This window comes from Artibeus jamaicensis, unplaced genomic scaffold, assembly GCF_021234435.1.
Source record: "Artibeus jamaicensis isolate MK-2021 breed Jamaican fruit bat unplaced genomic scaffold, CSHL_Jam_final contig_700, whole genome shotgun sequence".
Classification (NCBI taxonomy): domain Eukaryota; kingdom Metazoa; phylum Chordata; class Mammalia; order Chiroptera; family Phyllostomidae; genus Artibeus; species Artibeus jamaicensis.
Genome location: NW_026521930.1, coordinates 7,561,286 through 7,585,381, shown reverse-complemented (window position 1 = coordinate 7,585,381; position 24,096 = coordinate 7,561,286). Strand labels below are relative to the sequence as shown.

Genomic DNA, 24,096 nt, shown 5'->3' with positions numbered 1-24,096 from the left:
GCTTTCTCACTAGCCTGTTTTGGAAGGACTGCCTCTGGCTATGATGTCACCTGGGAGCCACCCTGCCACTTCTCAGTTGTCCTGACCCGCCTGCTCCTGGGGATCCCGGGAGCGAGGGGGTGTGTGCTGAGGAAGGGCTTGATGCCTGGTGGCGAGGCGGTGGGTCACCCTGCCATGGCCCATCCCTCGATGCTGTTAGAGCTCCCGTGCCCCTCTGCCCATGGCAGCCACAGGCTTGCAATGGAGGGAGGAGGGCACAGGCTTTCTGTTCGCACTGGTTTCCAGTCGGGCACTGACGCCTGAGATGGTTGGGCCCTGGTCCGTCTGCTCAGCGCCTGTAACGAGTTTGTGATACAAATGTGTCCCCATCCTTCCAGCTCCCTGGAGGGCACTGTCCTGTCCTGTTCCCCTGTCTCCTGGGACCTGCAAAAAGGTTTTGAATTCTTAAAACACACACACATTTTAAATTAAGGACAATCTGATGGCACTTATATTTGGATAGGATTCAGTCTTAAGGAAGAGGAAAATCACTGTTTTGCTTTCATTTGTCTATATAAACCCCAGAACCGTCCCTTATGTTGCCTTCGTCATTGTTTTACTTTGCCCTCAGGAAATCAAGCCTGTTTTTCCTTAACAACCTGTGCCAGTCATTTTTCAGTTTCGGCTCCTGACCAGCTGGGGCGACCCCTATTACATCGGTCTCACCGGCCTGGAGCTGTACGACGCGCGCGGGGAGAAAATCCCTCTGTCGGAAAACAGTATCCTTTCCAGGCAGCGGGACCCCTCCGGCCTGCAGGGAGCGTGAGGGCGGGGGAGGGCGCGGAAGTCTTGAATGTAGAGGGGACGTCCCTGTCGGAACCAGGCCTGCAATTAAAATGCCAGTGGACTCTGTCTACAGTCAGACGCCGACGCCTGGGGTTGGGCGAGGCAGCCCCCAGCCACGCCTAACAAGGCCCGGGCTCGGGAGATGCACAGAACCAGGGGTCCTGTGGCCTGAGGAACTGGGCGAGGCCACCGGCCACAGCCCCGGGGAACCACAGGCCCTGGACGACTCTAACGGCTCTCACCAGGGCTGCAGGGGCAAGCTGTCACCGCGCATTCGCCTGGCGTGTCCTGAATTCACGGCCACGGAGCCCTTTGTTCATGCCTGGGGCTTGCCACGTGGTGCCCCACTGGCCCTCACCACAGTCCTGTGAAGTGAGCGCTGCCATTATCCCCACTTTACAGATGAGGAACAGGGCACAGCCGCAGGGTTGCTTGCCCAAGGCCACACAGCAGTGAGTGGCAGACGCCGGAGCCTGTGCTCTGGACTCCGGGCTGCCAGGTCTCTCTCCCACGCAATTGCCTGACCGCTCTGGCTTCTTTTTATTTTCTATTTTTTAAAGATTGTATTTGCTTTTTTTAGAGAGAGGGGAAGGGGGAGAGAAACATACGAGAGAAACATCAATTGGTTGCCCCTGCCCCTCGCATGCCCCCAACCTAGGGACCTGGCCCACAACCCAGGCATGTGCCCTGACTGGGCATCGAACAGGTGACGTTTTGGATTGCAGGCCTGTGCTCAACCCACTGAGCCACCACAGCCAGGGTGACCCCTCTGGACTCTTGATCTGTGACCCTGATATGCCAGTTAGGGAGCTGCCAGAGCAGGTCAAACCCCAAAGCCTGCCTTACATCTCTTCGGGGTCCCTGGGTTCCAACCGGAACCCATTTCCTGCTTTCCCTCGGTGACACCTTGCTCCTCACCTTGAGCAAATGACTCGGTGGTTTGATCACTTTCCTTGGCTGTATAAGGCTCTGTGGTCTCACCAAGAGAGCTCCCACCCAGGGCCCCTGAGCTCTCCCCTCAGTCCTGGGACGCGGGGATTTCTGTACCCATTTTACAGGCAGGGAGCCAGGCCCTGGGTGTCCCGTGACTGCAAAGGAAACCCTTTGCACAGTTTGCCCTCCACCCTCCAGAGTAGCAGCAACATATTTTGTCCCTGCCTCTCGGAGCCCCACAACGCCTTTTTCAGCATCTCCCGACGTGGCTGCCTCCCCTGTCCTTGGAACTGGCCACCCACCCTCTACTCAGCCTCAGTCCATGCTGTCACTTTCCCCAGAACACGTCTCATTCCACTGTCACTTCTCAGGCTGCCCAGAGCAGCAGCTGGCTGCTCTGCCTGCCCGCCCCAGTGTCCCCTGAGCCCCCAGTCAGTGTGATGGAGGGTGGCGGCGGCCGAGAGCGTGGCGCGCGGTGCCAAGCACACTGCTGAGTTATGACAGCTTAGGTGCCTCCTCAGACATCGCTGCCTTCCCCGACAGCGTGAACGCCCTGGAGGGCGTGTGCGGGGACGTCCGGACCCCTGACAAGCTCATCGACCAAGTGAATGACACCAGTGACGGCAGGCACATGTGGCTGGCTCCCATCCTGCCCGGCCTGGTGGGTTTCCAGAGCTCTCAGCCCTGGGGTGGACTGGGAGATTTCCTGTCCCCTGCTTAATGACACAAATTCCTTCCTGGCCAAGTTAATCTGGAACAAGTCAAAATGCACAGAACCGTCAGGACAGCTGAGGTGTTCACTAGCACATCTAAGGGGTCAGCTTTTTGGGGCCAGTAGTTCTTTATCTTTGCTGTGGGCAAAGGTGGGTCATTAGAAGAGCCCCTAGGAGATAAAGGGCCACAGGGGGCTCTGAAGCTGGGGCCCCCGTGCAACAGGCCTGTGGGCTTGGACACCCACCGCTCCCCGAGGGAGCGGCTTCTCTTTTTGGCTTCTGCTCCCCTCTGCAGCCCACTCCCCACCCCCCGCCAGCTCCATCCTCCCCATACTCACTTTCTGCTTCCTTTTGCCGCTGGGCACTTGACCCCACTCCTGCCTGCACCCTGGCACCAGATCTGCCTGGTCCTGTCTCCAGTCTCCCCCATCTTGGGCTCTGCATTCAGTCTTCCATTTTTCTTCCAACACCTGATGGAGAGAGAGCCTTGGAAGGGGGTGGGCCTTGCCTGCCCGGACCTGGTTGATGGTGGTAGGAAGAGAGGAGAGAAGCCAGGAGACGGGACAGGCGGGTCTAGCCCCGCCGGCCGCAGCCACAGGGCCCTCTGGGGGCCCGGCAGCGATATGGAGCCGTGTCTGGAGTGTCCGCTTGTCCATCGAAGTGTCCCTTGTTCCATTACATGGAATTGAACAGGAAGACAAGAGGGCACATTTTCCTCTCAAAACACAGGCAGGGGCAGCATCAGCAGTTCTGTGAGGGAGGTTTTCCAGAGGCCCTCCCCCCAAATTGGCCCCCCAGCCCTCAGCTTCCCTTGAGTGGAGGCCAGCCCCTTAGCCCCAGCACACAAAGGGGGGGTGTACAGATCCATAGGCTCTTGGACCTGGGGCCACTGAGTTGTGGCCCCTAAGCTGGTGCCACCTGCTGCCATCTTTCACCGTGGCCCTCTGAGCACGGCCACAGGCTGAGAACCGGGGCAAAACGGGCTGGAGCGCCAGTAACTGGTGGCCAGGGCTGGCTGCTGTTGCTTTATTGCATCTTGCAAGGAGCCCCTAGCATGTTGTTGGGGAGGGGGGATGGGAGGCTGCCGGGTCCCACTCCACTAGCTGATTCTGTCCCTGATCTGCCTCACTCCCCCAGCAGAAATTCAGAGACAAGTACCGAAAATTACCCAGCAGTGCCTTCAGGGCCTGCCTGCTGTGCTTGTCATTTGCGGTTTGCAGAAAGGACAGGTGGGGGTCAGAGCTGTCCCAATAGCTGGCGGCGGTGCTTCTGGACTCCGGAGCTGAGGCCTGACTCCACAGCCCACGTGGCCCCAGACTGTTTCCGGGGGAAGGGCAGGGAATACCCAGTCCCCGTGGGTATTTAAAGGGGGACCACTCTGGGCCCAAGAAAGCAGGCCCTCCAAGAGCCAGCTCAGTGGCTTGTTGCAAACGCAGCCACACGTGACTTGACTCAAAATGGGCTTTGAGGAGACGGAAGGCAGTAGGAACCCTGCGTACCGCGGCCCAGAGCCCCTCGGGCTGGGCCCCGTGAGCAGGGCCCCGCCCCCTCCCGCCCAGGCGCCCTGCGGGGCTCACCCCTGCGGGTCCCGGCGCCCCTCCCAGCCGGGAGGCCCCGCTCGCAAGCATCCCTGTTTCAGCCAGTGCCCCTCTCTGACAGGTAAACCGCATCTATGTAATTTTTGATCTGCCTACCACCGTGTCGATGATCAAACTGTGGAATTACGCGAAAACACCCCAACGAGGGGTGAAGGAGTTTGGCGTAAGTACTTATTAGCTGGGCTTTTTAGATAATTACGCTCGATGGTAATCAGGCCGCAGCAGTGCTCGTTGGTTGCAGTCTGATTGACTTCCCTCCGTTGCAGCCTTAGACACAAGTGCCCGGCCCCCCCTGCGGGGACATTGGCCATCCACCCGGGGAGTCACAGCCTCCTCCCAGTGGTTCGAACCATCACCCTGAAAAAACAGAAAGTGGCTTTTCTTTTACCTGTTCTTCTCAAAAACTCTGATTTAGGGAGTTCATGCGCGGGGTGGCTCTCGGGAGGGGAGAGTGGGCCCCCGGGGCGTCCCAGCTCTGCCTCACGGGCTAATGGCATTTCAGCCCGTGAGCCACGGTCTCCTCGTCTACGACACGGGGCCAGTGATGGCACCTTCCTCCCGTGAGCCACCAAGAGCTGAAGCCACTACGCAAGGCTGGTGCGCAGTGGGCGGGGCTTGGTGCAGGGACGCTCCGTGCCCAAGGTCACGTGCGGGAAGTAAGAGAGGGCCCGCCAGCTGTGCTGCAGAGCCCCTCCTCTGTGTCCGTTCAGCTCCTGGTGGATGACCTGCTTGTGTATAACGGGGTCCTGGCCATGGTGGGCCACCTGGTCGGGGGCATCCTGCCCACCTGCGAGCCCACAGTGCCCTACCACACCATTCTCTTCACCGAGGACCTGGATATCAGCCACCGGGAGAAGCGCGCCGCCATCAGGTGAGCCCCAGCCCAGCCCAGGCCGCCCCCGCCCACCCCGCGGAGAACAGGCGGCAGGGACCCTGGGCTGGGGCCTGATCAGATCTCCTGCCTTTTCCGTCGCTGCAGCAATCAGGTGGAAGACCAGGACGTCCAGATGATGAATGAAAACCAAATCATTGCCAACTCGAAAAGGAAGCAGGGTGCTGTTGACCCAGGTCAGCCTCCATTTGCTGCTTGGGGTGCCCTCTCTGGAATTTGGGCCGCGTAGAGAAAGGGCAGCAGTACCACACACCCTCTGGGCCCTGCTTGACCTCGGACCCCTCTCCGGCCCAGGAGCCTGGCTGGGGGCCAGGAGCAGGCCCCTCAGGGCACAGCGCAGCTCGCTGGAAGCCAGGCCTTTCCCACACAGAAGGGATAGCCCGTCAAGGGCAGGAGCACACCATCAAAGGGGTTGTTCTGGGCCACACCAAACCAGTAGAGGATCCACAGGGTGAGGGCTTCTCAGAGGCGGTGGTATTTGAGTCTGCATCCTAAAAGATGTACAGAGTTGGCCAGGCAGAGGGAACAGCATGGGCAGAGGCCTGGAGGGCAATGTGGGAGAGCCTGCTCCAGTGAGGGGGGGCCAGTGTGCAGGAGCGCCAGGCTCCGAGGCCGCCAGGAGCCGCCGGTGGGGGCCAGGCCTTCAAGGGCCTCGGATGGAAACCTGGACAGTCTAGATTTCATCCTGAGGGTGTGGGGCAGCCCTCCAGGGTTGAGCCTGAGTGATGCTCATCCCTCTGTGCTCTCCATTGACAGCCTTACGCCCTAAAACCTGCATAAGTGAGGAGACAGCAAGGCGATGGCGGTGCTGACCAGCGAAGGAGGGAGAGCTGGTCCTCTCGGCCAGCATGGGGCTCCGTCACTGGCCCCCTCAGCACCCACGTCCCCCCTCAGTCTTCAGTGTCTGCCAGCCAGGACCCTCAGGGCCGGAAGAGAGCTGTGGTGTGGAGGGGAGCTTCCTGGGGTAAAGGGACTTGAAGAGTCCACTTGAAGAGTGGACAGCCCTGGGGAAGACAGGAGTTGTAGGTGGGAGGAGTGAGGTGGCCCTCTGTTCTGCCCTGCAGGGAGCCCCAGGACACCTGTCCTGGTGCCTCTCCCATAAGGTCCGGCAAAACAGGGCTGGCGTCCACTCAGCCCTGCCCTGGGTTCCCAGAGCCAGGTCTGACTCGGGCCGAGAGGGGGTGGGCTGTGGAGGCCCTCCATCCAGCCCGGGCACGGCTGCGCTGGGCAGGGGACCAGGCCGCGGCACCAGCGCTCGAGGGGCGTGCCCAGGCTGGGGTGCCAGCAACTCCCTGTCCCCCACACACATCCCTGCCTCCTTTGGAGGCTAGCAGAGCTGCCTGAGAGGGTGGGGCTTTCCCCTGGACCCCCAAATGTCTAGCCAGAACTGCTACAACCCCCTCACTCATCCCTGGTCCCACCAAGGACAGGTCCCCTCAGAGGAACTGCTTCTACAGGGGTCTGTGTCCTCTTATCAGGGCTGAGGAGGGATTGGCCAAGGGCGTGGTGGGTCCTGCAGAGGGCAGGAAGGGGGTGGTACCTGCCCATCTAGAGCTGGGCCCGCCCTGGCATCCGGGCACTCTTCTCTGCTACCAGGCCCAGGTAGGACCGGCAGGAGGGGGCTTTGGACCCCAGAGGGCCAGTGGGCCCATCTACAGGCCCTGTGGCCCAAAGGCAGGGAGGCCGAGGGCCAGTGCCACAGCTGTACTCGCAGTCCCCAGAGGCTGCGCTCCTTCCACTTGAACTCTGGACAGAGACGGCCCTCACTGTGCTCTTGGCCGTGTCCCTGGAGCCTAGAGGTGGGCGTCTCTTGCTGCTCTCTCCCTTCACGTCCCTGTCTGTGCCCTTGGAGTCAGACATTGAGGATCTCTCGGCCCAGGCCCCTCTCCTCCGTCTTCCAGCAGCTTCCCAGCAAGTTGGAAATGTGCCTTGCACCCCCAGCCGAGTGAAGCCCAGAACACATCTATTTCCATCTATGTAACAAGCTCGGATCAGGGACCTAATTGGTTTCCCAGTGGTGGGTAATTTCTCGTTCCCAATATTAATCCGTTGTTTTCCTGGCGCCCAGCCCAGCCGCGTTACTGTACTCCAAGTACGTTCCTATGCAACCGAGAGCCCAGCAAATACTTTATGAGCTTCGCAGCTTCCTCGGGCAGCTATGCAAATGCACTTCTCATTTGGAGCGGGGGTCGATGGGACGATAAGGAATCACTTCTCTCCAAGAAGATCCATCATTTCCATAGCTTCCAGGCCCCCAGCTTCTCTGCTCCTCCCAGACGGGGTGCGCCTCCGGGCCTTGGCTCCCCGGAGAGCTGACATCGGGGCACGTGGGGGGCTGATGGAGCCAGCTCTCAGTGACCAAACCGAGCCCCACCCGCTGTAAAGGGAGCCCAGCTCTCTGTCCCCGTCACCCCCCCCCAGGCATGGCACAGGTCAGTCGGGTGGACAATGCTGCACACGCCCCTCGCTCGCTCGCTCGCTCGCTCCTGGGGCCTCAGCTGACATTTGTAACCAGTGTGTGGACCACACAATTTCGAAGGAAAGAAAAACTGTGCAGGCATTAACTCTAAAACAAATTTCTGGTTTTTTTCCTCTTGCAAATCAATAAAAGATACTGTTAAGGGTATACTTTGGTACTGTGGCTTTGGGATCCAAGACAGCCCATGCTGCCTCCAGCAACTGAGTCAGAGGCCACTGAAGGCCGGTGGCCAAGTGACATGGGGATGTCCCCTCTCTGACCTTCATTGTCCCCACCTGTGGACAACCCCGGTGCTGTGTGAAAAACAGACGCTGTAAGCCCATGCGCGCATAGTGGTGATTTTGTGCTTGGCACTAACTCCTGTAACCCACACAACGACCCTGTGGGGCAGGCACTGCAACGGTCCTCCTTTTATAGGTAGGGAGATGGAAGCACAGAGAGGCTGAGTAACTTACCCAAGACGCACAGCTATTAGCCAATGCACAAGTCCCGAGACAACCACTGGAGAGCTGAGGTGGCGGTGAGATCCCTGGTCTTTGGCTTCAGGCACTCTCTTCAAGTGTGGGTGCTGCAGGCCCACACCCAGATGCCTGGCTCTCGGTCTCCCACCCACCTGCCACTCCCCTGCTTCCCTCTGGCGGCCGCTGGCACCTGGGTAAAACAGCCCTTGAGTGGAAAGAAGTTCAGGACTGCAGCTCAGGTGCCAGCAATTGCCTTGGCGATGGGTGAGAGGGTCCTTTGGAAACCCACCTCCCTCATCTACTGAGGTGAAGGGATGGCCGTCTGTCTGTCCCCTGCTCCCAAGGAGGGAAGGTGTCAGGGCCTCTGGCAGCCCTCTCCTGTCCCTGCTTCTCTCCAAGTTCCTAGGAAGACTGAGCGGCCTTGCTCTGCCCGGACACCGGAGAGCCAGCCCTGTGCTTCCATCCACGGTTGTGCACCTGGGCCGGCCCTGGAGAACCGGGGAAGGGGGGTGAGTGAGGCGTCTCCACTCCTCAGCCACGATAAGCCTCTCGGCCACCAGCTGGCACCCCTGGCCTGGGCCCCTTGGTTCGGGGACCGAAGCCGGCCTGGGCGGGCCTGGGCGGGCCTGGCCGGCAGCAGTCTAGCGCCAGTGGCCCTGAAATGCCAGGTCTTTAGTGCTCTTAAGAGAAGCCAGAAATTCAGGTGTTTTATTTATTTTTAATGTGAAATCCAACTTTTAAATTTTTGCTCAACTTACCCAAGCAAACAAACACCAAGCACCCCAGATAAAACTGGTTCCAAGTCCAGCGGGGCAGACATGGCTGCGTGGCCAAGTGGGAAGGACTGCACTCCTGGGAGCCAGGCCCTGGCTGCCTGGACGCGTGGAGGGCTCAGCTGAGCCTTGGGCACCCAGCCAGGCCACAGGCCCCGGCTGGGGTCTCGAGGAGGCAAGTGGGACTTCCATGCAACGGGTCATGCACCCCAGTGAGCTGGGGGGCTGTCTGCCTGGCGGTGCAGGATGTCCCTGACCTCTCGTGAGACGCGTGGCATTCAGGACAGCACTTCCAGGGTCCCGGCCCTGGAAGACTGTTCCACTCACAGCCCCTGCCGAAGGGACAGCCTTTGGCAGCCATATTTTGTGGCAGTAACAACAAAAACAACAGCCACCAGTAGTGAGCCCTCCCCCACGCTGATGCTCTGCGGGTTTCGTCACTGAAGGCGCATGTCAGTGCCGCACACAGACCTTCTGCAGCAGGTGCCCTTCCCCCAGCGGGTTGGTGATGGTGAGCGATGGCCCTAGGGCTGGCTGGACAGGTTCAAGTCCAGCCTCCACCAGCTCCTAGCAGTGCAAACTTGTTGAGGGACTTCACACCCTGCGCTCCCTTGGGCTTTCCTGCCCAGCAGGGTTCCGGCAGTGCCCACTTCACGAAGGAACCCCTGGGAGGCAGACATACTCTATGTGCTGCAGGATCGCGCCCAGTTTGCAGGTGTGCACACTGAGGCTTTAGAGTAAGTGACTTGGGGGACGAGAGAGGACCCTAGGCCTGGACTCCTCACCACGGGAGCATGTCCCTACCTCCCAGCTGACACGTGTTGACTTCTGGGACGCCTGCCTAGCCCCCGCGGCTCGGTCTGGGAAGGGCACTAGCCTTTGGGCAGAGGTTGCTGCCCACCCTCCTCTGCCCCTCTCGCCCCTGCCCTGCTGCTTTGCTCCTTCCCACACTGCCTCTCCCTGACCCAGCCTTGCTGCACCCCTGCTCACCACCCATGCCCTCACCCGGGAAGTTCCCAGGGAGGGCCAGGAGGTCTGAGGAAGGGTGCCTGGGGCACAGGCTGGCCACCCCGGCCTCTCGCCATGGAACTTCTCTGGTGCGGAGGCCCCCTCGGCTCTGGAGTCCCGGTCCCTCCTCCCCCAGGTCCTGACCGGTTCTGGTAGCTGCCAGGCTCCGACGAGGCCTCTGGACATCAATTCAGCCACCAGTCTCCCCTAAGGCAGAGGCTCAGACAGGGTCAGTCCAGGTGAAATGTGGCCAAAGAAGCAATTACCAGCGTGGCGGGGGCCGGACCGCGCACTGGGGCAGGGCCGTGGTCCCATGCTGTTTCTCCCTCTGTCCGCACAGCAGACCCCTGAGAGCGGAGCAGGTTGGTTTTTCCTCACGACTGATGGTCCTCAGCGGAGCTGTTTGTCCTCAGGCCTACGGCTGGCCGTCCACTGGTGCGGTGGTGCGATTGGCTCTCCGCCCCGCAGCCCAGAGTGAGGGGCGAGTGGAGCTGAACCGCAGTCCAAGCTGCGCGCTCCGGCCCTGCGCGGCCCCGCACGGGCTTGTCCCGGCTGCACAGCAGCAAAGCCCAGACAGGAGCCTCGGAGGAGCGGGGCCCCGCCCAGCGCTCTGCTGCCCCTCACGCCCCTCCCTCACCTCCAGGCCATGCCACTGCTTCTCCTCCCCTTCCCCAGAGTCACCGCCCTCTAAGCGCCCCCCCAGGTCCCTGCTGGGACCCACCCTGCCCCACCCCACCCCCCACACGCGACCAGGACAACTTCCCAAAATGCGGAGCTGACATGTCCACCCCCGAGAGCCCTCCTGGCACCGCTGTCACCGGAGCCCCCACGTGGGTCTGCACTGAGTTGTCAGTCACTTTTCTTTGAGATTCTCTTCATATACTTTCTTCCTTTTCTTCAGTATTTTTGGTTCAAAATATAATATTGTGACCAAAAAAAAAAAAGCCTTTTTCTCAATGGCTCCCTGTGGTTTGCAGGTGGTGAAGGCCACACTCCTTGTTATAATCCACAAGGCCCCACCTGCCCCCACTCCGGATGACCGCCCAGCGGCAGACCCGCGCCGCCCGCTCCGCCCATCGGGTCCTTGCCTCAAGGCCAAGGCCGCAGGGCGCTCCTCTCAACCGCAGCACCTGCGCACGCGCCCACGCCCGCCCACACCCTCCCACCCCTGCTGCGCCGCCCCTCCTGTGAGACGCCCGCCCTCACCACTCCAGCGTCAGGCAGGTCTTTCCTGGGGTCACCTAGGAAGAACTTCCCACGTCCTGAAGTGACATTTTTGTCGTTAGAATTCACTCGGCAGGCCCAGATGCTTTTCTTCGCCCCCACCTCCGCCCCGAGCAAGGGGTCAGCACACTGGCAGCGGTGGCCTTTCCCTGGTAGGAACCTCCCAGCGCGCCTGTCCTCCGGCCTGGCTGCGGCGGGCGAGTGCCCATGAATCAAGCTGACGTTTCCATTACCGGAGCCAGGGCCGACTTTGGTGGGGGTGCTGGAATGACTGCTCATCACAGCCACGAGCTGAGGAGGGACAACAGCCCAGCGATCGCCTACGGCCTGGGCCTGCCCATCAGCCCTCAACCAGGGAAAGGACCAGGGCCTTGGGGACTCTCCGAATCTGGCGGGAGAGGGGGTGGCATGGGCAAATGAGAGGCCGGAGCCCTGTTTCAGGGCACCCGGTGAGTGCAGGCGTGGGTGCAGGGCCGAGTGTGCCCAGGGCCGGCACAGGTGCACGTGAGCGGGGGTGTGTCCACGGGGAGCTCGTAGGCACGAGGGGTGTGTTAGTGCATGTGCACCTGGAGAGTGTTATCTCGAGCTTACACAATGTCCAGGTTGGTGTGTGTACTCAAGCCCAGGAGTTGTAACTACAGGGTCACTAGGTATGGGTGCCCAGGGCAGAACAGGACAAGTCCTCTGGTCTGTGAGTCAGGCCGACTCGTGGTGGTCAGGATGAAAGGTGCATGCAAGCCAGCGGCCGTTCAGTGGCCAGACATGTCTGCTCAGCACAGGGGAAGGAGCCAGGAAAGCTGTTTGCAGGGGCAGGAGGATGGAGCCTCTGCACCTCCACCCAGGCTTCTCTGGCTCACCCAGCCACCCCTGCCTGCAGATCGGGTGATTCTCCCTCCTCCCAGCTTCAGGCGGACAGTGGCACGTGCTCTCCGCACGAAGCCACCCTCCCAGTAACTCCCAGTGGGGACCCACTGGGATCATTCACCCAGCCCGCCTGGAAGTGCTTCCTTTGATCTAACCAGCAGCCTTCTTGCTGCAAACTCTGTAAGAGTGAAAGACAGCTAGTTCTCATACCCTGGCCAGCAGGTGCTCAGGAGGGAACCAAAGGACCTGAAGCGTGAGTGGACCTGTGGGTCTCCTCCCCCTCCCCTCCCCTCCCCCGGCCCATGCAGGGAGTAAGAATGGCCGCTGCTTGAGCCGTCCACATAGCATAACCACGTACACTCGCACAATTATTTATTTAATAGCGTTTTTCTCTAAGCTGACTCTGTCTTTTTACTTGAATGCCTACTGTGAACTCATGGCACTGGTGTGCCCATTACATATTTTTCCTAATACACATTTACATAAACACGACTATTAAAATAGATTAAAATTTTGCCCATGTGCCAACTAAAATTATGTCCTGGACTTCTGTGGTCCACTTGCCGACTTCAGAAGGAACTCGGAGTGAGAATGAAGAGCTCCGAGACACCCGGGCCCGGGCCAGGCCCCCACCCGGGCACCGCCGCCCAGCCCGGCCGCTGCAGTAGGCCTTCTCGCCCAGGGCCAGAGCCCGAACTCTTGTCCTGACAGCCAGGCCTTTGTAATTGGGCCCTAGTCTCTGTCCCAGACCACCTCCCACCTCACATAGTAGGTCCAAAATACTGAACGAATGAAAAATGGATTATGGGAGCACTCCATAAATGAATGAATGAGCGTACACCTCCGCCTGGGAGTCCCCCAGGCACCCAAGCCTCAAGACATTGTTGACTCTCCCTTCCTCCCACATCAGTCCACCCAAGCCCGTTGATTTCCCCTCCTGACTAGCTCCTGAATCTGTGCTCTTTGTCCTGTCCCCAAGCCACACCCTCTTCTCTCCCCTCAAGTATGGTCAGGACGAGGGGGGAAGCCTGGCCTTCCCCATCTGTTCTCTGCCCACGGCCTCGGCGGCCTTCCCAGAGGCACGGTCGGGAAGCATCCCACTCCGCCAAAAGCGCCCCTGCTGCTGCCGGCCAGAACGAGGGCTCAGCTTCCTGAAGGGGCTTCTGGCACCGCGGCCAGGCTCCTCCAACCGCCGCAGCCTGCTTCCTCGCCACCTTGCTGCCCTCCCTTTTCTCCACACCTGCCATCTAGACTATTCTAAATTTTCTGCAATGTTCCCTTCTCCACTCTTGCCTGCCTGATGTCTAGACAACCTTCATGTCTTGGCTTAAGAGTCATTTTCTTAAAAGAGCCTCTTCTTGCTTCTGCCCTCAACCCAGCAGGCCCTCATCACAGTAACGGCGAACACCGACAAAGCACTTATCTGTGCCAGGCTCGGTTTTGAATGCTTCACGTGCACTGGCTCATTTAACCCTCAGAACAGCTTTAAGAGGTAGTTATAATGGTCATCCTCATGTGTCCATGGGGATGAGGCACAAGAGAGGCCAGGTAATTTGCCCAAGGTCTCAAGTGAAGGGGCTGGAATCTAAACGCAGAGCTGCCTGGCCCGGAGCTGGGCACCACACACCTCACACACTGAACTATAGTCATCTGTCTGGTTGTTTGTCCTGCCCACCTGTGGGCTGTGCAAAGACAGACGTCCTCTCTGGGTGGTTCGATATCTTATCTCAAGTGCCTACCACAGTGCTTGGCCCATAGTAGGGACACAATGAATTGTATCACTGGATAAATGAATATATGGGTGGATGGTTGAATAATGAAGATGAGTGATACATGACAGAATGATGGATGGATGTCTGATACAGGGAACAATGACAACTGATAGGTGGTTGATGGGTGGGTAATGGATGATGGATGGTGATAGATGGTGATTGGTGGATGAATGGATGATAGATGGATGGATGAATGGATGATGGGTGGCTGGATGAAGGGATGGATGATGGAAGGATGATGGGTGGATGAATGAATGCATAGCTGATGGACAGATGATGGACAGATGATGATGGTTGGGTAATGAATGATGAATGGATAGATGATGGATGAATGATGAATGGATGGATGAAGGAGTGGATGGATGATGGACAGATGATGGGATTATGGAAGACTGAAGAACATTCTCTGCTTGGGGGAAAGCGCTATGGGGGAAATCCTCTGGGAAGAGATGAGGCTTCTTGTAGTCAGGAATCCTAGTTCAAACCCCATCTCTGCCATTTGCTTATTTTGTGATCTTGGGGGCAAGTTTCTTTATCTCCGTGACCCTGAGTTCCCTTGTTTTTGTAATAAGAATCTATTTCCCCAGGTCTCCAGGCCTTAGGATTTGATGGAAGGTATCTCTAGACATAGGGTAAAGGTCCCCACTGGGGTCAGGTGTGTTTAGGATCTGGGTGTGAGGGCTTCTCTCTGGCCCACCCCACATTTCCCATCTGCCTGATGCCTCCAGCTTTCCCACCCTCTGGAATCCGAGGCAGCCTGCAAGCCTGACCCTGCCCACAAGCCCAGCTTGGCTCTGGGCTTCCTCCATCCTGCAGAGCTCAGTGTCTGACCCCGACTGCAGCACAGTCAGGGCTGCTTCACCTTCAGGCTCCTTGAGGACCTGACAGGATGGAGCCATGAAGGTGCAGCCACAGCCCAGAGAGCAAATGGCCTCCATGCACAGCAAGAAAACAGGTTCGACAAGCATTTATTGAGCCCCTGCTGGCGCCTGCTGTGTGACCCCCATGGTGCCAGTGCCACGCCCCTCCTGTAGGAAGCCCCACCCGTGCCCTCCTGAACTTTCTAGCTGGCTTGGGGACCCCAGGCTTCCAACGGCTGATGTCCTTGGCTCTCCCAGCATCCCAGCTGCCCCCAGCAGTGCTCTGCATGTCACCAAAGCTCTGTCCCAAAGTTGCTGTCCCAAGGTTGTTTGGTACAACCCCGAGTGTTTCTGCAGTTCACGCTGGCCCCATGGCTGGGGCCCCGAGACCCAGGCAGTGGTGGGCAGGGCAGGCCTGGTGTCTCCCATGCAGGCTGGCTGAGTTCAGAGCACACAGGTCAGGTTTCAGTGGGTGCCAGACCAGTGGTCTTGTGGCGGGGGGCTGGTGCAAATGATGGCCTGAGGTCTGAGGGCCAGGCTGGGTCTCGGTCACACCCAGTGCCCCAGGACCCAGCACTGGCGGTTCAGCTCTGGTGCCTCGTGTGCAGAGCTCCGGGGCCAGGAATCTCCCATGTGTGGCTGGTGTCCTGACAAGAGACAAGGTGGTCAGTGCCAACAGTTGCCTTCCTCCGTCCACACCCCATCTGCCCACTGCCCCGCCAGCTCACCACCTACCCACACACACATCCATTATCCACCCCCCACTTGACAGGCCTTCCGCCTGCCTTCCAGCACTCCTGTCCACCCGTCTGTCAACCCACATCCAATTCTTCACCTGCTGTCCCACTCACCAGCTTACCCTCCACCCACCTGCATACACAGCTCTCCCCACCACCCCCTGCCTCCATTACCCACCCATCTACCTACCAGTCCATCAACATCTAGACACACCCCTGTCGACATCCACCTACCAACCCCCAATGTATCCACCACTCCACTCCCAAACTTCCCACCCACAACCCACTCAGCTCTAAAACCCACTCATGCACCTCCTACCTACCAACACTCGGCCCACCCACCATCACACCACCCATTCTGCTACCACCCCATTAACACACCCACTAACCCTGCTTCCCACGTACACATCTGCCTACAGCCCCAAACAGCCGCATATGCACTCACCCACCCACATTCCAGCTCGCCCGCCATCGCGCTCCCTTCCCAGACTGCCGACACTCCCTCTGATTCACCAAGTCCCCAGCCCCCTCGCATGCACCCACCAGTCCTCCTACTCCTGCCCCCACCCCACCAACATATCTATCCAACAGTCCACCACTGCTCCCACCACCAACCCTGCACCCCGCCTGCCCTCACATTCACCCAGCCCCACGCCAAGCCATCCCCCCACTCAGGACATCTGCACACCCACCTTCCATCTCCCCTTTCACCTGTCCTCACCTTCAGTTAAGCACCAATCCCTTCCCTGCCCACCTATCTACCTATACCAGCCATCCTGCAATCACCTCTCCACCTACCTATCTCCCCACCCCATCAGGTTTCTCTGAGCTCCACTGTGTGCCTTCAAGTGCTAAGGAGCTGGGGGGGGGGGCGGGTAGGACAAGTTGGGATCCATCCTTGGTCCTTACTTGGCTCCAGGGTCAGTGTGTGCATATGAGGGTGCCCCAAGCTGACTCTGAGCAGCCCTCTGGGCCAAGGTAGCAGGCAGAGGCTCCACCACCCTCCACCACTGCCCACTGTTCTTGATGGCTGGGCAAGCAGGAGGGCAGGGAGGCTTGCCTTGATCCAACGCGCTCACTCCTGTTTACCTTGATTCTCAGAAGCTTGCTCCTTGCCTTCATGCAAGTGCCTCCTTGGCATCGTTCTAACATGCCAGAACCATTTCCATCTCCACATTGTGACCCAAAGGCCTGAAGTGTCCTTGTACCTACTGCGAATCAAACCCTCAAGGAACAGCTCAAGTTTCCCCTCACACAGGAAGCCCACAATATCCTCCTCCCAGTCCTCAGGGGTTCTCTTCATCTTGGAACACCCACCCTGAGTGACTCCATCTCCGTTAGACTGGAAGCCCAGCAGAGCTAGGGCTCAAGCCAGGGAGGAGGCTCCACAGGGGATCGATGGAGGTGGAGCCAGAGTGAGGAAGCAAAGGGAGGGCTGCACTGGAGGGCGAGGGAGGCACTGACAGTGACCGAGCACTTACGGTCAATACACCCACCTAGATCTTAGTCTCAAGCCTGAGAGGCAGGCAAATTTTACCAAACATTCAAAGAAGAACTAACTCCTATTCTTTTTTTCCCAATGTATGGTTGCTTCTGGTGCATCCCCTGCTGGGAACTGGCCCCTGCTGGGAACTGGCCTGCAACCCAGGCATGTGCCCTGATGGGGAATCAAACCGTGATCTTTTGGTTCACAGGCCCATGCTCAATCCACTGAGCTACACCAGCCAGGGGTCCTAACTCCTATTCTTCTCAAAGTATTCCAAAAAATTCAAGAAGAGGGAAGAATCCCAAACTCTTTTTATGAGGCCAATATTACCCTAATTTAAAGCCACATAAAGACACAACAAAGAAAGAAAGTTACAGGCCAATATGCCTCATGAACATAAATGCTAAAATCCTCCAAAAAATATTGGCAATCCAGGTCCAGCAATACATTAAAAAGATCATACACCATGATCAAGTGGAATTCATCCCAGGGATGCAAGGATGGTCCAATATTTGCAAATCGGTAAACATAATATGTCACATAAACAAAATGAACAACAAAAATCACATGATTGTATCAATAGATGCTAAAAAAGCACTTGATAAAATCCAGCACCAATTTATGATAAAAACACTCAGCAAAGTAGGAACTGAGGGAGAACATCTAAACATAATAAAGACCAAATACAAGAGACCTACAGCCAACATAATACTCAATGGGCAAAAACTAAAATCTTTCCCCCTAAGATCAGGAACAAGACAAGGATGTCCACGTTCACCACTTCTATTCAATATAGTTCTGGAAATTCAAGCCATAACAATCAGACAAGAAAAAGAAATAAAAGGAAGAAGTAAAACTGTCATTGTTTGCAGGCGACATGACACTGGACATAGAAAACCCGATAGACTCCAGCAAAAAACTACTGGACCTAATAAGTGAATGGGGCGAAGTAGGGGGATTCAAAGTCAACATTCAGAAGTCAATAACATTTTTGTACACCAATAATGAACTATCAGAAACAGAAATTGGGGGCAGGGGGGATACCATTTACTATAGAAATAAGAAAAATAAAGTACTTAGGAATAAATCTAACCATGGAAGTAAAAGACCTATACTTGGAAAACAGTAGAACTGAACAAATAAATTGAGGAAGGCACAAATAAGTAGAAGCATACACCATGTTCATGGTCTGAATGAAATAACATCATTAAAATGTCCATACTACCCATAGCAATCTATATGTTCAGTGCAATCCCTATTAAAATACCAATGGCATATTTCACTAATCTAGAAAAAATGCTCCAAAAATTTTGCATGAAACCTAAAAAGACCCTAACTAACCTCAGCAATTCTGAGAAAGAAGAACAAAGTAGGAGGGGCCACAATACCTGATATCAAACTGTATTACAAGGCCACTGTAATCAAAACAGCCTGGTCCTGGCATAAGAACAGACACATGGACCAGTGGAACAGAACAGAGAGCCCAGAAATCAACCCATGTCTCTATGGTCAATTAATATTTGACAAAGGGGACAAAAACATAAAATGGAGTAAAAATAACCTCTTCAACAAGTGGTGTTGGTAGAATTGGGCAGGTACATGCACAAAACACAAAAAGCAAACACACAACAACAAAAAACCTTGATCACCAACTTACACCATACACAAAAATAAACTCAAGGTGGATAAAAAGAAATATAAGTTGTGACATCATAAAAGTCCTCATGGAAAACACAGGCAGTAAAATTTCAGATATCCCACAGAGCAATATTTTTGCCGATATATCTCCTAGGGCAAGGGAAATGAAGAAAAACATGAACAAATGGAAATACATCAAATTAAAAAGCTTCTGCATGGCGAAAGAAGCCATCATCAAAAGGAAAAGGGAACTGACCATATAGGAGAACATATTTGCCAATGATACATTGGACAAAAGTTTAATCTCCAAAATATATAAAGAACTCACATGACTCCACTCCAGGAAGACAAACAATCCAATTAAAAAATGGGAAAAGCTGGCTGGTGTGGCTCAGTGGACTGAGCACTGGCCTGTGAACCAAAGGGTCACCGGTTTGATTCCCAGTCAGGGCACACGCCTGGGTTGTAGGCCAGGCCACCAGTAGGGGGCACATGAGAGGCAACCACACATGGATGTTTCTCTCCCTCTCTTTCTCCCTCTCACTCTAAAAATAAATAAATTAAATGCTTAAAATGAAAAAAGGACCTGAACAGACATTTCTTTAAGGGAGACATACAGAGGGCCTACAGACATGAAAAGATGCGCAACATTACTAGCCATCAGAGAGATGCAGATTAAAGCCATAAGATACCATCTCACACCACTCAGAATGTTTATCACTAATAAATCAACAAACAACTAGTGCTGGCAAGGTTGTGGAGAAAGGGAACCTTACTGCACTGCTGGTGGGAATGCAGCTTGGTGCAGCCACTGTGGAAAACAGTATGAAATTTCCTCAAAAAAAAATAAAAATGGATCTGCCTTTGACCCAGCAATTCCACTGCTGGAGTTATACCCTAAGAACCCTGAAACACCAATTCAAAAGAACCTATGCACCCCAATGTTCACAGCAACACAATTTACAATAGCCAAGTTCTGGAAGCAACCTAAGTGCCCATCAGTAAATGAGTGGATCAAAAAACTGTGGTACATTTACACAATGGAATACTATACAGCAGAGAGAAAGAAGGAGCTCCTACCTTTTGTGACAGCATGAATGAAACTGAAGAATATTATGCTAAGTGAAATAAGCCAGGCAGTGAAAGACAAACACCATGTGGTCTCACTTATAAGAGGATTCTAATGAACAAAGTAAACTAATGAGCAAAACAGAACCAGAGACATGGAAACATGGAACAGACTGACAGTGACCAGCAGGGGAAATGTTGGAAAGAAGGGGAAGGGACTAGTTAAAAAACATGGATGAATGACCCATGGACATGGACAACTGTGTGGGGATTGATGGTGGGAGTCGGGCTGGGGGCAGGCTGGGTGGAGGAGGACAAAGGGGGAGAAATTGGCACAACTGTAATAGCAGAACAATTTTTTTAAAAAGGCCTGGGAGGCAGCCACCACCATTTCACGAATGAAGGAACTGAGACTCAGCAAAGATAAACGGCCACCTTAGCATTCACAGCTATAGTGGAAACAGATCAAATCAATTTCTTCCTGACTCCAAACGTCCATGTTAAAAGAAATTTGTTCCATGTATTTTTTTTTCCTACCCTGAGTTCCAAAGGATGCTCAGACATTCTTGTCATCCTTTAGGGTTGGACAGACTCTTTATAGCAAGCCCCATGAGGGGGAAATTCCTGTTGAAGCCAAGCTCCTGCTTGCACACCTCCAAGGACAGACTGCTCATTGCCCTTCCTCCACCCCCAAAGCAGCTCTGAGTGTTGGAAAATTCCTCCTAATAACAAAGGCTGAAGGCAACAGGCAAAAATGAAGATGTTTATGCCGATGACGGGCACATGTATTCCCCCCCTCTGGCTTTTTTCTGTTTTTAATATTCTTTAATGTTGGTTGGTGCTTTGCTAATTTTACTATATTTTTTAAAGGGGTAGGAAACAGTTGGCAAACATTCTGGAATTGTTTGGCCTCAGGAGAAACGTTTGTTTTGGCTCCAGTCACTGAAACAGTTGCATTCCTTGGAAGTGCTTGCTGCCAAGGTATAAGAGTTTGAGATTTTATTTAATTCAGAAGCAAATATTTGGTGCAAAGGTAGGTTTTATTATTTTTCAAAATGAGTATTTCAAAGTGATTGTAGCCATTCTTACCTTTGCTAGGAGGCAGAACCTTGGAGAGTTCATTGGAATGAAGAGAGTGATCGTGTATTTTTAAGGAAAAGAAAGACCATAATGCCCTATTCCTTGAGTTAAATTCAGGCTCCTCGTCCGCTGGATACAGAAGCCAAGTCGCTGAGGACTGGAGCCCTCCTCCCCTCTCTGGCCTCCCTGGAGGGGCATGGGGCCCCAGGCCAATGGGATGGGATGGAGAAGTCTGTCCTCACTGCTCTGAGAAGCACCCCACCAGCCCGCCAGGACTCCCCACTTCCTTTCCTCCTCCTACATCCATTTACTGTTACAAAACAAAATTAGAACACAACAAAACAAACCGACCGACAGACCTTACACTGTGGGATGAGGAATCCGGGCCAGGCAGTGGGCGGACTGGCCAGAGCAGCCCTTCCTCCGCTCCGGACAGTGGTTGCTACAAGGACTAAGAGCTCAGATCTCCCAAAGCATTCAGATAAATTGAACTGGAACTTCAAAATGAAATCTCCTGGCTTAACTAACAACTAAATTTGTTTAAGAATCTAAATCATGTGTGGGTGAAGTAGACTCTCTCAGGCTGGACTCGGCCTGTGGGAGGCCGCTTCTGACCTCTGGCCGCTTCCCTGCCCGAGTCTTTGTTGCACGAGTCTGTTCCGTGGCTTTGCATTCTGGTCTCTTGGCTACGGCGACCAGGATCTGGAGAATCATCTCTTATCTCTGCTGAATTCAATGAAATCACATCTAAGATGGATTCACTGTGTTGGGAGGACCCTTCAAGACCAAGAACGCCAGTGCCCCCACGACGTGCGGATGGGAAAACAGGGGCTCTAAGAGGGGAGGTCACGTGCCCAAGGTGCCCTGAATCTGGTAGGGAAATTAGTGGGGGTGGGCAGGAGGCTGGCGATGCAGCTCCTGACCCCATGGCAGCCCAGCCTGGCACGGAGGAGCCAGGTCCCTTAACAAGGGAGCGCCTTCTGGAGGCAACCTGCTGTCCGAGGTGCTGAAACCCTCTCCAGGATTTTGGTCTATCCAGAGCCTGGAGTTGGCTGCTTAACCTTAACCCTGGCTTCTAAAAAGAAGTGGAATGTGGGGAGTGATGGAGAAGTGAGTCAAGGTAAGCACCAAGATGTCTAGTTTTGGAGACCTTTTAGCTAGTGACACCATTATCCTTCCTCCATCGCCTAAAATGCCACAACCTTGGCAAGGGGCACCCCAACTGCCTCTCCAAGTTGACCCTGCTCTGTAAGTTTGTACCCTGAGGGCTCTTAGAGACTCCATCATGCTGGGAATATCATTTGCCTTCCTCCTCCCAGTTCCCATTCCAGGCTGTATGTAGCACAAGGACACGGACTAGCTCTGCTCTCCTTCATCACTGTGTCCCCGGCACCGAGTGATGAGCAGCCCCAGGAGCAGCACTGATAGTGCAGTGCAGTCCTGTTCAGTGAGTGGCTCATGCAGGGCTTGGGGAGAAGATTAGGTTTGCGCGGGACCGACATGGAGGGAAAGGTTGGGTTTTCTGGTCCACCTTAAGGACGGCTTGTCTTAGGAGATGGTACGGGATCCCCCACCCTTCTCTCCACTGGAGTCCATCTTCCAGGACCCCACGTTTCCGGGCTAACATGTTCTCTTTGTCTCTTTCACACTTGAGATCAGGCTGAGTTTGGTTAACCTGCCACTTCTTCCTAGAGCCACTGATTCTTTCATCTCCTTATTTAACATGTGTTGGGGCCCCACTGTGCGTCGGCCTCCAGACTGGGTGCTGGGTCTACAGATACTAGTGAGACAGACCTGCTGTCTGGGTGTTCGCAGTCCAGGGAGGGAGACAGACACACATGGAGAGGCGACAAGAGCAAACGTGCCTTCAGCTCCCACTGTGTTTCAGGAGACATTCACCACACGTCATCGGTTCTCTGAACCCTAACGAACAGGAGCCGTCTTTGCTAGGCCCATTTTATGGGCGAGAAAACTGAAGCCCTGCCACGTCCACTGCCGCGTCCACTGTTGGATCCCTCTCTCCGTGACAAGGTCCTGAGAGGGGGTGTAAGACTTCAAGGAAGCAGTTTCCAACCTGGTGGACGTGGCATGGAAGGCCTTGCAATACCTATTGTGATTGTGCTTGCTTTGGAGATCATGACCCTTTTTGCTTTAATCATTATGAATACCCTGGCAGTGATTCAGACAGTGTGCCTGGACCTTTCCTGGCTCAATGAACAGAATAATAATATCATACTAGAACGTCAGGGAATATAGGCACAAGGAAACAATCAGAACAATCTGAGAATTCAAGCTTAATCAATAACAATCATTAGAAAAACACCCAAGATAAGATAGAATACTCTAGGAAATCATGAGATGATCTCACTACTTTCTTAGAAGGAATCAAAGTACAAAACATGTCTGTAAAAGAACTCCTAGAGAAACTTAAAAGAAGTACCCTTGAAAGCCCCCTGCAACATAGGAATAGCCCCTCCTTTACCTTGAATAAGAATATATATCAACTAGACAGGCAAAGTAAACACAAAGGCTAGTTAGTTATTACAAACTAAACAGTTACTAAGGAGTCAGAATTTATAGTACACAGAAAAACATTTTAAGCAAAAAAAAGGTAGATAGCTAAGTTAGACATCACAAGGGCCTTATAATAAATCTCCTATTTTCTCAACTCAATTTAGCGTATCCTTATGCCCTATACCAAATTCTGAAAAACTTTAATATACAATAAGATACTTCTAATTGTCTGATTAATGGCTCTCCTAATTAAAATAATCTTTAACCAAATCTATGGGAACTTTTGTACTTTTACTGATTACCTTTATATTGATTTTTTCTGCTTAAATGATCATGTTATACTGCAAATGTTAATCACTACCTAAAATGAAAATATAAAAACCTGCTTGTACTTGCAATAAACAGAACAGAGCTTCACTGCCCTTTGAGGCGTGTTGTCGTCTGTTACCCAGCGCCGACGCCTACCCTCACCTGTGGGACCCCCTGACCCGCTGCGGCTGGACCGCGGCAAAGCCCAAGTAAGTTAAGTCGTCCATCAGAGGTCTCACTGCTACGTTCTGAGCCCCAGTGGCCCCACTCTGGAACTGGGCCCTGACATGCTGCCTCTGATGGAGCGCCTGGCAGGGAAGATGCGGAGATGAAGGGGACCACCTCTGGCGGGGGGGGAGGCACTGGTGCCATTCCCACACATTGCAGCTGGACTTCAAAAGCACTGGCCAAGCTCACGGGTCCACTGGTGGGGTCTGGGGTTTTTGCTGTTGTTGTTTCTTTTTTTGTTTTTGCCCAAATGGAGGAAGGAAGCAGGTGACTTTGGGCAGAAGGAACCGGGTGTGAAATAGGTGCTTGGCAGGGAAATGAAGTTTTCAGGAGGTGTGAAAAACCTGGCAACACTGGCAGATGGGGAAAGTGGGAAGCTCCGGAATGGACGCAGGACGCATGGGGCTGGCCGGCCGTGGGGAGGGTGTGGGGGAGTGGACGGTGCAGGTGTGAAAGGCCCAGCAGGTCCCTCGGGTTACAGGTGCATCCTGTACCCAGGCTCCTGGCAGCCCCGAACCAAAGCACTGAGGTCTCCAGGGAGACCTGCGTTTTAGCCACAGCCCCCAAGTGTGACCTGGGGTCGAGAGTGATTGGAGGGGTGCTGTCTCGGGCAGAAGTGGGCGTCCGGAGGACA

General features: G+C 54.8%; 2 protein-coding genes across 6 annotated transcripts in view; one reads left to right on the top strand and one right to left on the bottom strand.

Moving 5' to 3' along the window:
* KATNIP (katanin interacting protein) overlaps positions 1-7,577 on the top strand; it is a 194,420-nt gene extending 186,843 nt beyond the window's left edge. For all 4 annotated transcript variants that reach the window (XM_053671630.1, XM_053671629.1, XM_037140018.2 and 1 more), the window contains 6 exons: positions 648-758; positions 2,280-2,419; positions 4,131-4,232; positions 4,780-4,940; positions 5,049-5,137; positions 5,718-7,577. In XM_053671630.1, the coding sequence (XP_053527605.1) occupies positions 648-758; positions 2,280-2,419; positions 4,131-4,232; positions 4,780-4,940; positions 5,049-5,137; positions 5,718-5,773 (659 nt within the window). In that variant the 3' untranslated portion in view covers positions 5,774-7,577. The remainder of the gene's footprint in view (positions 1-647; positions 759-2,279; positions 2,420-4,130; positions 4,233-4,779; positions 4,941-5,048; positions 5,138-5,717) is intronic.
* A 4,620-nt stretch (positions 7,578-12,197) lies between these two features.
* GSG1L (GSG1 like) overlaps positions 12,198-24,096 on the bottom strand; it is a 205,640-nt gene continuing 193,741 nt past the window's right edge. For both annotated transcript variants that reach the window (XM_037140019.2, XM_053671470.1), the window contains exon 7: positions 12,198-15,049. In XM_037140019.2, the coding sequence (XP_036995914.2) occupies positions 14,952-15,049 (98 nt within the window). In that variant the 3' untranslated portion in view covers positions 12,198-14,951. The remainder of the gene's footprint in view (positions 15,050-24,096) is intronic.